The 13784-nt window shown below is 41.5% G+C and overlaps 1 protein-coding gene across 6 annotated transcripts in view; it reads right to left on the bottom strand.

Annotated features, from left to right (window-relative positions):
• Nucleotides 1-12585, bottom strand: part of GIT2 (GIT ArfGAP 2) — a 49021-nt gene extending 36436 nt beyond the window's left edge. For all 6 annotated transcript variants that reach the window (XM_007448209.1, XM_007448207.1, XM_007448208.1 and 3 more), the window contains exons 1-7: nucleotides 12370-12585; nucleotides 7849-7982; nucleotides 6296-6408; nucleotides 5559-5664; nucleotides 3964-4050; nucleotides 3716-3846; nucleotides 781-875 (exon numbers count right to left, since the gene is read on the bottom strand). In XM_007448209.1, the coding sequence (XP_007448271.1) occupies nucleotides 781-875; nucleotides 3716-3846; nucleotides 3964-4050; nucleotides 5559-5664; nucleotides 6296-6408; nucleotides 7849-7982; nucleotides 12370-12421 (718 nt within the window). In that variant the 5' untranslated portion in view covers nucleotides 12422-12585. The remainder of the gene's footprint in view (nucleotides 1-780; nucleotides 876-3715; nucleotides 3847-3963; nucleotides 4051-5558; nucleotides 5665-6295; nucleotides 6409-7848; nucleotides 7983-12369) is intronic.
• Between the last annotated feature and the right edge of the window lie 1199 nt (nucleotides 12586-13784).

Raw genomic sequence — 13784 nt, 5'->3', positions numbered from 1 at the left:
GGAGAGATGGGGTGGGGGTGTGCTTATTCCATCTCACTGGGAACTGGAACCACACCAAAGGCTCTTAACTCTGTTGTACAACCAGGGTGGAGAACCACTGTATACATGTATGTGGATATTCTACATCAAGGGTTGGCAAGCTTTTTCTGCAAAGGGCCTGATTGTAAATATTCTGGGCTTTGTGGCCGTATGGTCTCTGTTGCAACTACTCAACCTACTTAACTCTGCTGCTGTAGTGTGAAAGCAGCCGTAGATAATATGTAAATGAATGGGCATGGTTATCTTGCAATAAAACTTTATTTGAAAAAAAACAGGTGATAGGCTTATCTGGCCCATGGACCACGGTTTGCTGACCCCAGTTCTACCTCATGAGCAAAGCTGGTTAATAGTAAAGTTCACTTTTTTACTTTTTCCCATTCCTTAGATAGCAGAATTCTGCAAATTACTACAAAAGTTAATCCTTTGCTCTTCCATTCCTACTCCCATTAATCACAAGAACCATTGTGCACGTTCAGTTTGGGTTCAATTATGCTCTTTGATTCCTGAAACAGTCACTACTGTAGAGCTAAAATTTTAAAAACTAAAATTCAAGATTTGACCGATGTTACATATTTCACATATAACAAAGAATGCTGTAGCTATCATTGCAAATAGAAATCCTTATTTGCAATTTTCTCAAGGATACGTTAAAGCAGAGATCATAAATAATAGTGTCCCAATTTGTTTTTCCAGAGACTGACTGGCTGGAGGTGTGGAGAGGCTGCTGTCCTTTCAACTCACCTGGTTTCCTGCCACACAGATAGAAGGCTAGTCTGTCAGTCAGCTCATACTGTATTTCTACGAGGCGTTCTGCCAGCTCATGGTGCCCTCCTTGCCTACCAAGAGAAAACAAAGTACCATTTATATTGCTCGCTGGCCACTGGAGCTAGAATAGAAAAGTACAGAGACGTCCCCTGAGATACCTGAGTCATTTATCAAACGTGACTTTTTAGAATAATCAACCTTTTTGTGTGAGGTAAACTGTCAAGGTCTACTTCGATTCCCACCTTTATAAAAACTGTTTTCACAATCTCAACTATCGCCTTTCCTTTATTAATTTATAAGACAGAGTACTTAATAAGGAATTCAAGGACTTATGAGAGGGACAAAGAATAACTTCATCTAATGAGGTAGAAAATAAAATTAACAAATGGTCAAGGGTAGAGGTTCTCAAAAATTAACTAGCATGCTTAAAAAAATATACAGATGTCCAGGACCCACCCTTGGAAATTCTGAATCAATAAAAACAGGAGCAGTGTGGACATTAATATTTTGAAAAAGGTCCTTCCCCTATAGATGCTTCTCATGCAGCCTGCCTGACTTCTGGATTAGAGTTCAGTAACCACTTCAAGGTCTTTGATTCAGGGAGAGACAGACCAACCTAATGCATAGCTCACACCTCCTTGTCTTTAATTTCCATCACAGAAAATATTAATTTTGCCTTTGAAACAAATATTTAAGCTGCTTGAAATCCTTTAAGTAACAAGGCATATAAATAAATCATTACCCTGAGAGACTATTATGTGCAAGGTACAAGAGGAAATTCCAAGATAAGTGATAAGTATCATTTACTGAGGGCTCTGTTCCCCTTAAAAGATGAAGTCTAGTTTCTGCCAGTTTCTCCTCCCACATACAACGCACTACAAAAATATTCTCCAACCTACCCACGCATCTTTGATTTCTGTGATGCACATCTTTTTTTCTCACTTTTTAACACCTGTGAAATCAGGAAGTATCCTACAGTTGATAGTACACCATCATTTAATTGGTTGAGTCTTTTCCTTTTTAATGGTACATGAAATAATCATGACCCATATAAACAGTGGAGTGTTAGACCTGATGAAATACTGTATTCCTCAGTACCTTAGCTCTTATTCCCAGACACACTCTGCTCTATCCAACTAGGTCTCCTGCTGTGCCAAACATGCCTGTCCATCCCTCCTTCCTGAACTTGACCCACGCCCTTCTTCTCACCTGGAACACCTTAGCTCATCTTCACACACCCAAATCCAATCCACTCTTCAAAGACCAACTAAAGACATTTCTTAGTGATTTGGGCCACAGTGAAGAAATCCTATATATGTATCCATTTTGATAATGAGTTCTACATTATCTTGCCTCATTTAACTCTTACATGCATTTATGAACCCTCTCCTCCCTGAGAGAGTAAATTCTAGGAGGGCAGAGTTCATTTCACTTGCCATTTTCAAGTTGTCACTTGTCATTTTATCCTCTGCAGAGTGTAATTCTTTGCAGTTAATTTGGAAAAAGAAGGAAAGATGATCCATCTTCTATCATTTAAATGATATTCAAGCCTAATCTATGGATGTATTTATTTATTTTCCAGCACTTCACAGCCAAAATTTTGAAACAAAGAAAAAGTTAAAGAATTTTATAGCAAGCACCCAGATGTCCACTACCTAAATCCTGCAATTAACATTTTCTTTTTTTTTTTTTTTTTTTTTTGCAATTAACATTTTACTATACTTGTTTAACCACGTATCTATCCATATAGATTTGTTTCTAAGTTCAAGCAATGACTAAAACTATTAAAAAACTGAGGAGTGGGTTCTGCAATTCTTCATACTTGATTTATACTCCAACTATGGCTCAAATACCACTGCGTTTAAAGGATAAAAATAAATGAAAGACTGGAAGCTAAGCACAATGGTTAATGGTTCTACCCTCCCTGACTTTAGCTGGCTCTAAGATCATATGCGTTTGAAATACCTTCATCTGCAAAATAATAGCATGCAAACCTCTGAAGGGGTTAAATGTTAATCATACACAATTTAGCCACTTAACAACGAATCATACACAACAGAAATAATCCCAAACAGAGAGAGGTGACAAGAATCTAGTCTCTTACCTTGCATAATCAACAGGAGTTTTCCCACTCGCATCTTGCGTGCCTGGGTCTGCTCCATATACTGCCAATAATTCCGCCTGTAAAATCTGCCCTGCTTTGGAGGCAACATGGAGTGGGGTGTTTCCTTTCTCCTAAGAATCATTAATAAAAAGTATACAAAAAGTAGCAAAATTAAATAAACGAAAGGCTACACGAATGCAACCCATTTAGTTTCAATTTAATATCTGAATCAATTCATGCTTTCTTACAGGGTGAAAAAAGTTGGCTTGTGCTCCTAAAGATAATAGCCTCAAACAGGTTTCAAGATTCCCTGTTCTCACGCTTGAATGGAGTTGCTGAAAAATCCCAAATGTCCACCCCCCAAAACCCCAAATTAAATTTTTTTTTTTTTTTTTTTTTTTTTTGCAATTAACATTTTACTATACTTGTTTAACCACGTATCTATCCATATAGATTTGTTTCTAAGTTCAAGCAATGACTAAAACTATTAAAAAACTGAGGAGTGGGTTCTGCAATTCTTCATACTTGATTTATACTCCAACTATGGCTCAAATACCACTGCGTTTAAAGGATAAAAATAAATGAAAGACTGGAAGCTAAGCACAATGGTTAATGGTTCTACCCTCCCTGACTTTAGCTGGCTCTAAGATCATATGCGTTTGAAATACCTTCATCTGCAAAATAATAGCATGCAAACCTCTGAAGGGGTTAAATGTTAATCATACACAATTTAGCCACTTAACAACGAATCATACACAACAGAAATAATCCCAAACAGAGAGAGGTGACAAGAATCTAGTCTCTTACCTTGCATAATCAACAGGAGTTTTCCCACTCGCATCTTGCGTGCCTGGGTCTGCTCCATATACTGCCAATAATTCCGCCTGTAAAATCTGCCCTGCTTTGGAGGCAACATGGAGTGGGGTGTTTCCTTTCTCCTAAGAATCATTAATAAAAAGTATACAAAAAGTAGCAAAATTAAATAAACGAAAGGCTACACGAATGCAACCCATTTAGTTTCAATTTAATATCTGAATCAATTCATGCTTTCTTACAGGGTGAAAAAAGTTGGCTTGTGCTCCTAAAGATAATAGCCTCAAACAGGTTTCAAGATTCCCTGTTCTCACGCTTGAATGGAGTTGCTGAAAAATACACACACAAGAAAGAATATTTGTTAAAAATGTAAAGAATGACGTAGCAGAGCAGCTGGCGGACTATTTTAATACACATTATAGTAGTACTACATCATCTTTATTTAGCTCAGTGAGGTGGATGAAGCAGACTCTCCCTTGCTGGTCACAACCATCCCCGGGCTCTAAGGCAGGGTCAGGCCCATTTTCCTGACAGGGAACTAGGGCTGGGAAGGCTGACCTGCCCAAATGCATGATCTAAGTGGCACAACCAGACCTTGAGTGAGAGGGAGTGTGAAGAGGTGGCTGAGCATGGCTCTGAAGTCTGAATTTCAAACCATACACCCCTCAAGCTGTGTGAACTTGGGGAAGTTCTTTAAGCAATCTGAACCTCAGTTTCCCTATCTCTAAAATGGTGATAATAATGCCACCTATTCACAGGTTTACTATAAGGACTCAATGATATAACAAAGCATGGAGCCTGGTACACAGGAAATGTTCAAAGAATATAGCTGCTATTATTACTGTTGATGTTGTTATTTGTTGTTATTATTGAATCTAGGGCTTTAGAGCTTCATATCCTATACCGTGCAAGTCACAGGATTCTGCCTTATATCACACCCTCTCTTCAACACTATTCTTGGCCTTGTATACAATAATTTAATGAAGTCTTTCAGGGTGGGAAATAGGCCTGTGCTATACCGAATTCTGTACCACTACAAAAATGCCCTTATACATTCAGAAGAGCTGCCTTCCTTCAAGTCTAACCTAGAATTGTCCAAAATGCAATAACTCTTATCATAGCAATGGAGAAATCTACACTAACATCTGTATCCAAGTCTTATTTTTTAATTAATTTTATTTTTAAAAATTGTGGTAAAAAACACATACCAAGTCTTATTAATAAATGGAAGTAACAATCATATACATTTCCATGCAAAGTTTAAAATTCTGAATTATGAGTGCCTACGATCTGTGTGAGCATTTGCCAAAAGCAGTGCTTTGAAAATAAGGATATGTATTTTCATGGCATCTCTCAAAAACATGTAAAGGCCCACATAAAGAAAACCATCTACTCATTTTGCAAGTTTAATAAACCAACCCGTGTACTACAGCTTTGAGTCACACCCTGCTTCCTTAAGATCCCACTCAGCATGCAACCTAGAAGCCTGCAGAAGTCCCACAAACCTTCTAGTCCCTCCTAGAAACAAACTCTGAGATGGCTCTTATTTCAAAGCTAAACAAAAACTTACAGAAATACAATTTTAGAGCCATATCTGAAAAACACAAATAGTTTTCTGGATACTTATTTGTTCCTCTGCTCCTTATACCTCAACTAACATGAATAGTTGCCATTTGAAGTAAGATGAAAGAAGAAACCAACTGCAAAAAAAGCTGTTACTAATTATTTAGTGTACAGAAAGGAGTTTTTGTTTTTCTTTTCTTTCTAAGTTTTTTTCAAATGAGACGATATGCTGCTTCATCCAGCAATTTTAGGGATTTTCAAAGGTGTGACCCACCTTACTAAGATCTTTGGCAGTCACACTATCGTCATCCCGGCAGGGCAAGCGGTGGACAAATGCTAACATCTGATACTTTGCTCTGATGAATTCTGCTTTATTAGGACTGGTTCGAAAACAATAAAGAAAACAGTTCACTTGCAGTTCAGACATGACATTCCCCATTCTTCAGACTGTAAAAAGAAGAGGAAGTGACCCACATCCCCCACTCAAGAATAGAATGAACAATACTGAAGTAAGTTTCAGCAGTGTGTTGTCAGGCCTGAAGTCTGAAAACATACATTAGTCATTATAATGGCCAGGACTGCAGAATACCTGCTTTTTATAGCATCTTTCTCGTCTGTGTAATTTTCTTAATTGACCTAGCAACATTGCGAGGAAGCAGCTCTTCATCCCATCTTATAAGTGAGGCATCAGGCAGACTGGAGCCCAGAACCAAGATTTCTGGTCTGACTGCCTACTGTTTGAGTGCCAAAGCTCAAATGTGATTACATCAAAAGCCACCAAGCCTTAGTCTTAAACCGGAGAAACCACTGAATTGTGTTGGGTAACCATGCAAAAGAGATGGTCCCATGCCTGGCTTTGTTCTGCATTCCTAATAGCAAAGAGGTCAATGCAAAACTGGGTGACCACCTCCCATGCTGCCCCTGTAGGGGCTGGTCAAAAACAGCTGCACTCCTTTCAGCGGGCCCCAGGGGTTACGAAGAAATAAGAGTATTTATAAACATTTCACTCACTGTACTTTATCCTGTGGATTAGCTTTGCGTCTTCCACTGATAAGAGAGGCAGGGTCCAGCAAAGAATGCTCCCATATAGAATTAGCACCATTATTATACAAGGTTTCAACCATCTAAAACCAAGCAGCATAAAATCATATTTAAATTTCTTTCTGCAAACATCCAGTGGGAATCAGTGACTGAACTGGGAAAACAAAGCCCTATCACAAACACTAGCATGACTGGGATATCACACACGTCATTATCTTCTGTTTTAGAATGAGAAAGATGAACCTGTACGCAGGATTCAGGTTTGACCAGCAGGATAGCTAAGTACTTAAATGGGTTTGATTACATTTTCTCATAGATGACGAAGAAAGAGCACTTTGACACTTCAGGACAGTATTTCCCAAGCCTGAGCATCCAAATTCTATTTTCAAGATTCTTAGTATTTTTCTTTAAACCCACTTATTTTCTAAAACTTTCACTAGCAATTATAATTTGATGTGCTAGTTACAGTTTTATGCAACCATTTAAATAAATATTTGAGTATTACCTACATCTACCTTGAGTACCACTGGTGGTTCACGTGCCATACTCTAGGAATTGTTGTTTTAGGGTCAAATCTGGCATTTTAAACTACTCATCTCTGAACTTTATTCAGATCCTATAATATAATGAATACTCTGTATAATCTGACAGCAGTAAACATCCATTTTCACATGAGAATGAGCTGTTAGAAACTTCTGAGCAAAAGTTATTAATAAACCATGTCTCCCAATTTCATTTCAAAGCATGACTCCTGACATGGCCCCATCTGTTTTTTACGTTAGTGAAGATATTGTCACATCAAAGATCCACACTCACTTGTTCTGATCCTTTGGTACACATAGGCAAGTTTTAAGGACATGTTGTGCAGCTGGCACAGATTTAGTAAAATATGTACTCAAAACAAATGAAGGCGAAACACATGCGTAAGTCTGAGTTCCAACAGAACTCGAAGAATGTGTACCCCGAAATAGAAGTACCGGTGACATGACAATGGACCCCCAAATAAAACAAAGGGCCCCCTGAACACTTAGCAGGGTGTTAGGCATTCAATCAAAACAGAACTTAATTGTCTCTAACAGGTTACAAGAACTTTAAGAGAACTTAAATCAGATGTTTCAGAAATTTCTGAGGAATCCCAGTCCATGCTTCTATCAAAGCGGACAACTTCATGAAAAGTTTCTAAGGCAGTCACTTTCAGAAACATTCATCATGGTATGCAGGAAAGACAGATGGTTTAAAAACAATTTCTGGTGACATTCTAGAAAGTCAGCAATGAAACATTAGCAGTAAATTCTAATGACGGTCTACCTATAGTTCAGATTTTGGGACAAGATTTACATTAGGAGGGAAAAAAATCTTAAATGATGAATTCAATAATTATATATAGCATTAATAAGCATGGCACCTCTGCTCAATTATGAGTCAAACATTTTGTAAGATTTAAGAAGTATAATTTTAGTGCTAAAACAGTGAGCCCTAAAAACTTAAAATTACAAACCGTGAGCAGAATTCTTATTCTTTACCTGAAGCAATGTTGGAGGCCATGGTGTGTGTTTAAGATGTCTTACTTGAGAGATATGGCGCCCTAGACTCCGATGGACACTGCAGCACTCGTCACATATAAAAGTTCCCCTATTTACTGATGCCCAGGAAGGATCTGGAAAGGAGAATGAAATCAGTGGCAAGGATACCAGGTGGTTGCTATTCCGCCAGATGGCAAAAGATGACTGAGGTTTGGTTTTTCAGAAAAACAAGACATTTCTGTTGTTTCAGTATGCTAGTCAACATATCAAGCTGGCGAGTTTGTCTGATACCCTAATGAGATCTACCATCTCAGATGTGTGCTCTTACAATCAACGTAAGAGAAGCAAATTGAGAGGATTCACCTGAATCATTTCGAATCCATCTCCACAAGCAGCAAGATAACATAACTGTGTCAGTGAACAATCCACACAGCATTATGTGAAGTGAGTGGTGAAAAGACAGCTACCCTACAACTGCTACACATCTACATGCCACTGGGCTTAGCAGAAAGCTGCAAGTGACACAACTATACAACTGCTCAGCTGCTATGGTTCTGAACACAGACTGGGAAACCTGACCTCCTGTGCTAGGAAATGTGCTATCATACCCATTAGGTATTTTAAATAAACTGTTGAGTCCGATCTCGCCACTGATCTGAAAGGACAGGAGCTGTAAAAACAGCAGCTTCACAGAAGCAAAGATGTAAAATACAAGGGAGTAATACTTTTGGTGTGTGCACAATACTTTTTTTCCTGTGAAGTCCCACAGAGCTTCATTAGACATCCTTTGAAACAAGGAATAATTCACACTTGGTAAGCAGTAAGAATAACTCACACTGGGAAAGTAAACTGAATATTTAGAAACTCAAAATAAAGACAGACCTTCAACATTTCATCAGACTCACAATGGGGTGACAATAGGTGCCACTCAAGCTCCCTGGCTTAAGGGGTATATTTAAAAATTCTTCAATGCCCACAAAAATCTCTAAAATGCATGTACACCATCTTTACCATTTCTAACAGTTTATTCAAACCCCTTCCAACCATATAATGAAAAGTTATGGGATTTCAATCAAAGACAAACTGGGAGTCAAAGAGTGTAGTGGTTAAGAGGGTTGGCTCTGGAGATAAGCAGTCCAGGGTTTGAACCTCAGCTCTGCCACTTCTTGCATAATGATCTCAGGCAAGTTATTTCTCTGAGGGTCCTCATCATGGATCAAATGGGAAGAACAACACATCTCAGGGTGGTGAGGATATAAAGAGTAAGTGAAGTTCCTTGCATAAAGTAATATTTCCAAATTATTTTAAGTACCATTCAAATATTTTCAAAAGCCCACTGAAATTCATAGCCACTAGAGAAAGTTTTTGATTGCTAATACATGAAACATTGAATGTTTCACATGAACACTGTCTTACTACAGTGAAAAATCTCAGTGGAGTTTTCAGGTAGTTGAACTCAGAGTAGGATATGAACTAGATTCACTTTTAAAAAAAAAAGGTAAACTATTTATTGAATACTAAGATTTGATCATAGTTAGTCAAATATTTGCCATGAAATAAAAGAGAAACAAAATAATTCAATGAAGTACAACTATGTCAGTACTACTAAGCCATTCTAAAAAACAAAGATTGGAAACACCAAGATGAAGGATCCCTGCAAAGATACATAACAACTTTGCTTTTTGCAGTATGGTACTACGACTAATGACACACATACAAAAAGACTATTCGTTTTGAAGATTACCTTTGCTTTTCACGTATCATTCAGAGGATTCACAATCTTCTTGGAGGAAATTAAACAGGAACAAGACAACAAGGATTTAACACACACTAAGCAAGGCTCTATATTAATCACCTTAACATCGTGAATCAGAATCCCATGGAGAGAACATCAGAATGTTAACAGTAAATTCCAAATCGAGTTTGTACGACTGAGGGTGGGTGAACCCCTTCCAGTTTATCTGAACGTTTTATTCCAGGGCTTCTTAACCTGTGTTCTAGGAACACAACCAATGGGCTCAGAAATGTCTATAACCCCTCTGAGAAATCTTAACATAAATTCTGTATGAAAGAGTTAAGCATGTGTGCATTTTCTGGGAAGAAGGCCTGAGCATTCATCAGAATCTCAAAAGGGTCACTTCCCTGGTGGCGCAGTGCTTAAGAATCCACCTGCCAATGCAGGGGACACAGGTTTGATCCCTGGTCTGGGAAGATCCCACATGCCACGGAGCAACTAAGCCTGTGCGCCACAACTACTGAGCCTGCGCTCTAGAGCCCGCGAACCACAACTACTGAGCCCACGTGCTGCAACTACTGAAGCCCGCACCCCTAGGGTCCGTGCTCCGCACAAGAGAAGCCACCGCAATGAGAAGCCCGAGCACCGCAATGAAGAGTAGCCCCCGCTCACTGCAACTAGAGAAAGCCCGCATGCAGCAACGAAGAACCAATACAGCCAAAAATAAATAAATAAATTTAAAAAAATAAAAAAAAGAATCTCAAAGGGATCCCCAACCCTAAAGGTAACTCTTTTACTAGGGCTTTGCAGAAAAGGCAGCACAAATTCCCAGCTGCTCAAGTTCAGAACATTTCAAGGTAGCCTAATTATATTCAAAACAGGAAGGAAGTGACTCAAGTCTCTGTAGATGAGGCATGAGACAACAACTAAAAAGATAACAATGGAAGAGAAAATGTTCTGAAATGCACAAAACGCCGGAGAAGTGCAAGACAGTATTTATTATTTAGTTGCGTATTTAGTGTGGCAATGGAGATGCAGTTTCCCTTTGCCCCATACCATCCACTGAGAAGCAAAGAAAATGCATTTCAACAGGAAGTTTGAATCTAAATTCATGTGAATCAAACATCACAGAAAGTTCAACTGAAAACAGGCAAGAAAATAAGGAAGTGGAACAAATAACATTTTTAGAGAATACAATGGGGCTCGTATAACACACTAACTTGGTTTCTGAAACACTTCTTTTTAAACTCCTCCACCCGTCTCCCTATCTTCAAAGGAAACTGGTAACGCCACTTACAGTATACAGGCCGTGAAATAACCACATAAGGTTTTTTTTTTTTTTTTTTTTTTTTTCGGTACGCGGGCCTCTCACTGTTGTGGCCTCTCCCGTTGCGGAGCACAGGCTCCGGACGCGCAGGCTCGGCGGCCACGGCTCACGGGCCCAGCCGCTCCGCGGCATGTGGGATCCTCCCGGACCGGGGCACGAACCCGTGTCCCCTGCATCGGCAGGCAGACTCTCAACCACTGCGCCACCAGCGAAGCCCCAACCACATAAGGTTTGAGTTATCATAATACTATTTAAAATCAGTCTCCACTTCCATATGACAAGATGAAGTTCCGAACAGTTGCAAAGACACTGGTGCTCATTTCGTTAAGATCGTTTATTGGATGCTATTGTGCCAAAGAAGCCATCTTACAACTTCAAATTCAAAGCAGATAAATTCAAACACTGAAAACAGCATAGAGACCTGTCAACCCAGTTCCAACCGCTAAGATGGATCTGAACTCTAAATCTGAAAACTATGCATGGGAGGAATGGTTTTGGCCTTTCAATGCTCCCATATTGCCTATACTGCCCGAATGCACAAATGGGTACACTTGCCCGTGATTTGGTGTGTGTTTGTTTTGTAAGGTGTAATTAATGTATGATTTAGAAATTCAACTATAGCTTTAAGGGACTGTAAAGGTTCTGTACACAGTACAAAAAAGAAAAAAAGGAAAAAAACCGCCTTAAATGAGATGATTCTAAGAATATTCATTGAATCTTCCCTACCCCTGAGAACTGTACTCCCAATTATCCTCAACGGAAAAATGAGGAAATCAAGACTCGGCCAAATGAAGTCACTAGCCCAAGGTCACCCAGAGGCAAAAGCTAGTCTGAACTCAGCTCGTTCAGATCTCAGAACTTGAAACCGGCATTGCCTCCTAAGTGCTGGTCGCATTTGCAAGACCCCGACATCCTGGAGATTCTCCGCGGTGGAGTGGGAGTAGGGATGTCAGGAGCGGGGAACTCATCCATGGGGGTCCTCTGGCGAGTCTCAGTGGAGGAAAGCGGCGAGTGTGACCCACTCCGGGCAGGGCCCCAGGGCCCCCTCCTGGGGCGGGAGTCTGGGTAGCTGTGGGGAGGGGGCTGACACCTGCAGCCACTGGGGGCCGCAGCCGGGAGGACGCTTGGATTTCACTTCTGTAACTGGCCTTCCTGTAGATTGCCCAAGCCCCTTCCTGTTGGGAAAGCAGGCCCGACCCCGCCGTTTCACCGCCCGGCCTGGGACAGAGGGGACGAGAGGGAAGGAAGGGACGGGAGGGCGGCGACCCCCTGCCCGCTCCGGCTCAGACAGGCCCGGGACGGTCCCGCCCCAAGGCCGCCGAGGTTCCTCCTCGTCCCGACCCCAGGCATAGGGTGCAGAGCTCGACAGCCGGGACCCGCCCGGCCCGAGGGGACGGCCCCGGGACAGGGGTCCCGGCCAGGAAAACTGAAGGGAGCGGGCCCGGCTGGTGCGACTCACCCGGCCCGCTGCAGTCAGCGCACACCTCGCTGCTCCGGAGCCTCTTAGACATGGCTCCCGCCTCCCACCTGCCGGGAACCTGGTGGCCGGGGACAGCGAAGGCGGCGGCGGCGGCGGCGGCGCTTCCGCTCTAACGGGTCCCCACTGTGGTGCTGGCTGCAGCGCCTCTCCCCTCAGCGCCTCACAGCCGCAGCGCAGCACGCACGCGCGGGGAGGCGCCCTTCGGCGACGGGCAGGTCATGTGACCGGAAAGGGCACGCTGCCTTGTCGCCATCTTGAGTGAGGGCAGGTGCCCTCTGTCCTACTTCCAAATTTCCTTGATTTGGTGTCTCCCTCTCTGGAAGAGATTCGCTTCTTCCCAGCGCTGATTAATACCAGGGGAAGCAGCAAAATCTAGTAACTAGAGGTATGCAGCCACAACAACCTTCCTGAGGCAATCAGTAGTCAAGTCATTTAGCATAACTTTGGCCAAGTTCATTTATTTATGCATTCCTTTATTCAACAAATATTTATTGAGCATCTACTATGTTCCACACACTGCTCCAGGCACTGGAGAAGGAGCAGTGAGCCAAGAAGACGAAATTTCCTGTCTTTATGGAGCTTACTTTCAGCTGCACTAGATCTACAATAAGTAAAATATGAGTATGTTAGATGTTTCCTTACGCTGCAGTTTTAATCTCATCTGCAAAATGGAGATAATGTGTATCTACCCGTAGCCCATGATTTGCTTTTGTATAGCCTGTTACTTAAAAATGATTTTTACATTTTTAAAGGGTTGTAAAGAAGAAAAAGGAGAGGAGGGATAGGATGAAGAATATTCAACAAAAGATATATGACGTGCAAAGCTAAATATTTACTGTCTGGCTAAGGACAAATGGGATAATTTACAGAAGAGTGTGGTGTGCCTGCCCCATAGTAAGCCCTCAATAATAGTAGCTCCTATTATTATTGGGGAAAAAATTGGGGGGGGGCTGAGTTGGGTCTTTGTTGCTGCGCACGGGCTTTGTCCAGTTGCGGTGAGCGGGGGCTACTCTTCCTTGCGGTGCACGGGCTTCTCATTACGGTGGCTTCTCTTATTGTGGAGCATGGGCTCTAGGCATGCGGGCTTCAGTAGTTGTGGTTTGCAGGCTCAGTAGTTGTGGCTCGCGGGCTCCAGAGCACAGGCTCAGCAGTGTTGGCGCATGGGCTTAGTTGCTCCGCGTCATGTGGGATCTTCCCAGACCCGGGCTCGAACCCATGTCCCCTGCATTGGCAGGCGGATTCTTAACCACTGCGCCACCAGGGAAGCCCTGGAGTTTGATATTACTATTATTTTCTAATCACAACTTGAGGATAAGAATAGATAATCTAACTCACAGGATGGTGTGAGATAAACACAATGAGATGAGTTTAAGCAGTGTGAAGAAGAGCAGGAA

This window comes from Lipotes vexillifer, unplaced genomic scaffold (genome assembly GCF_000442215.2).
Source record: "Lipotes vexillifer unplaced genomic scaffold, Lipotes_vexillifer_v1.1 scaffold236, whole genome shotgun sequence".
Taxonomy (NCBI): domain Eukaryota; kingdom Metazoa; phylum Chordata; class Mammalia; order Artiodactyla; family Lipotidae; genus Lipotes; species Lipotes vexillifer.
This window is presented reverse-complemented; position numbering and strand designations above follow the sequence as displayed.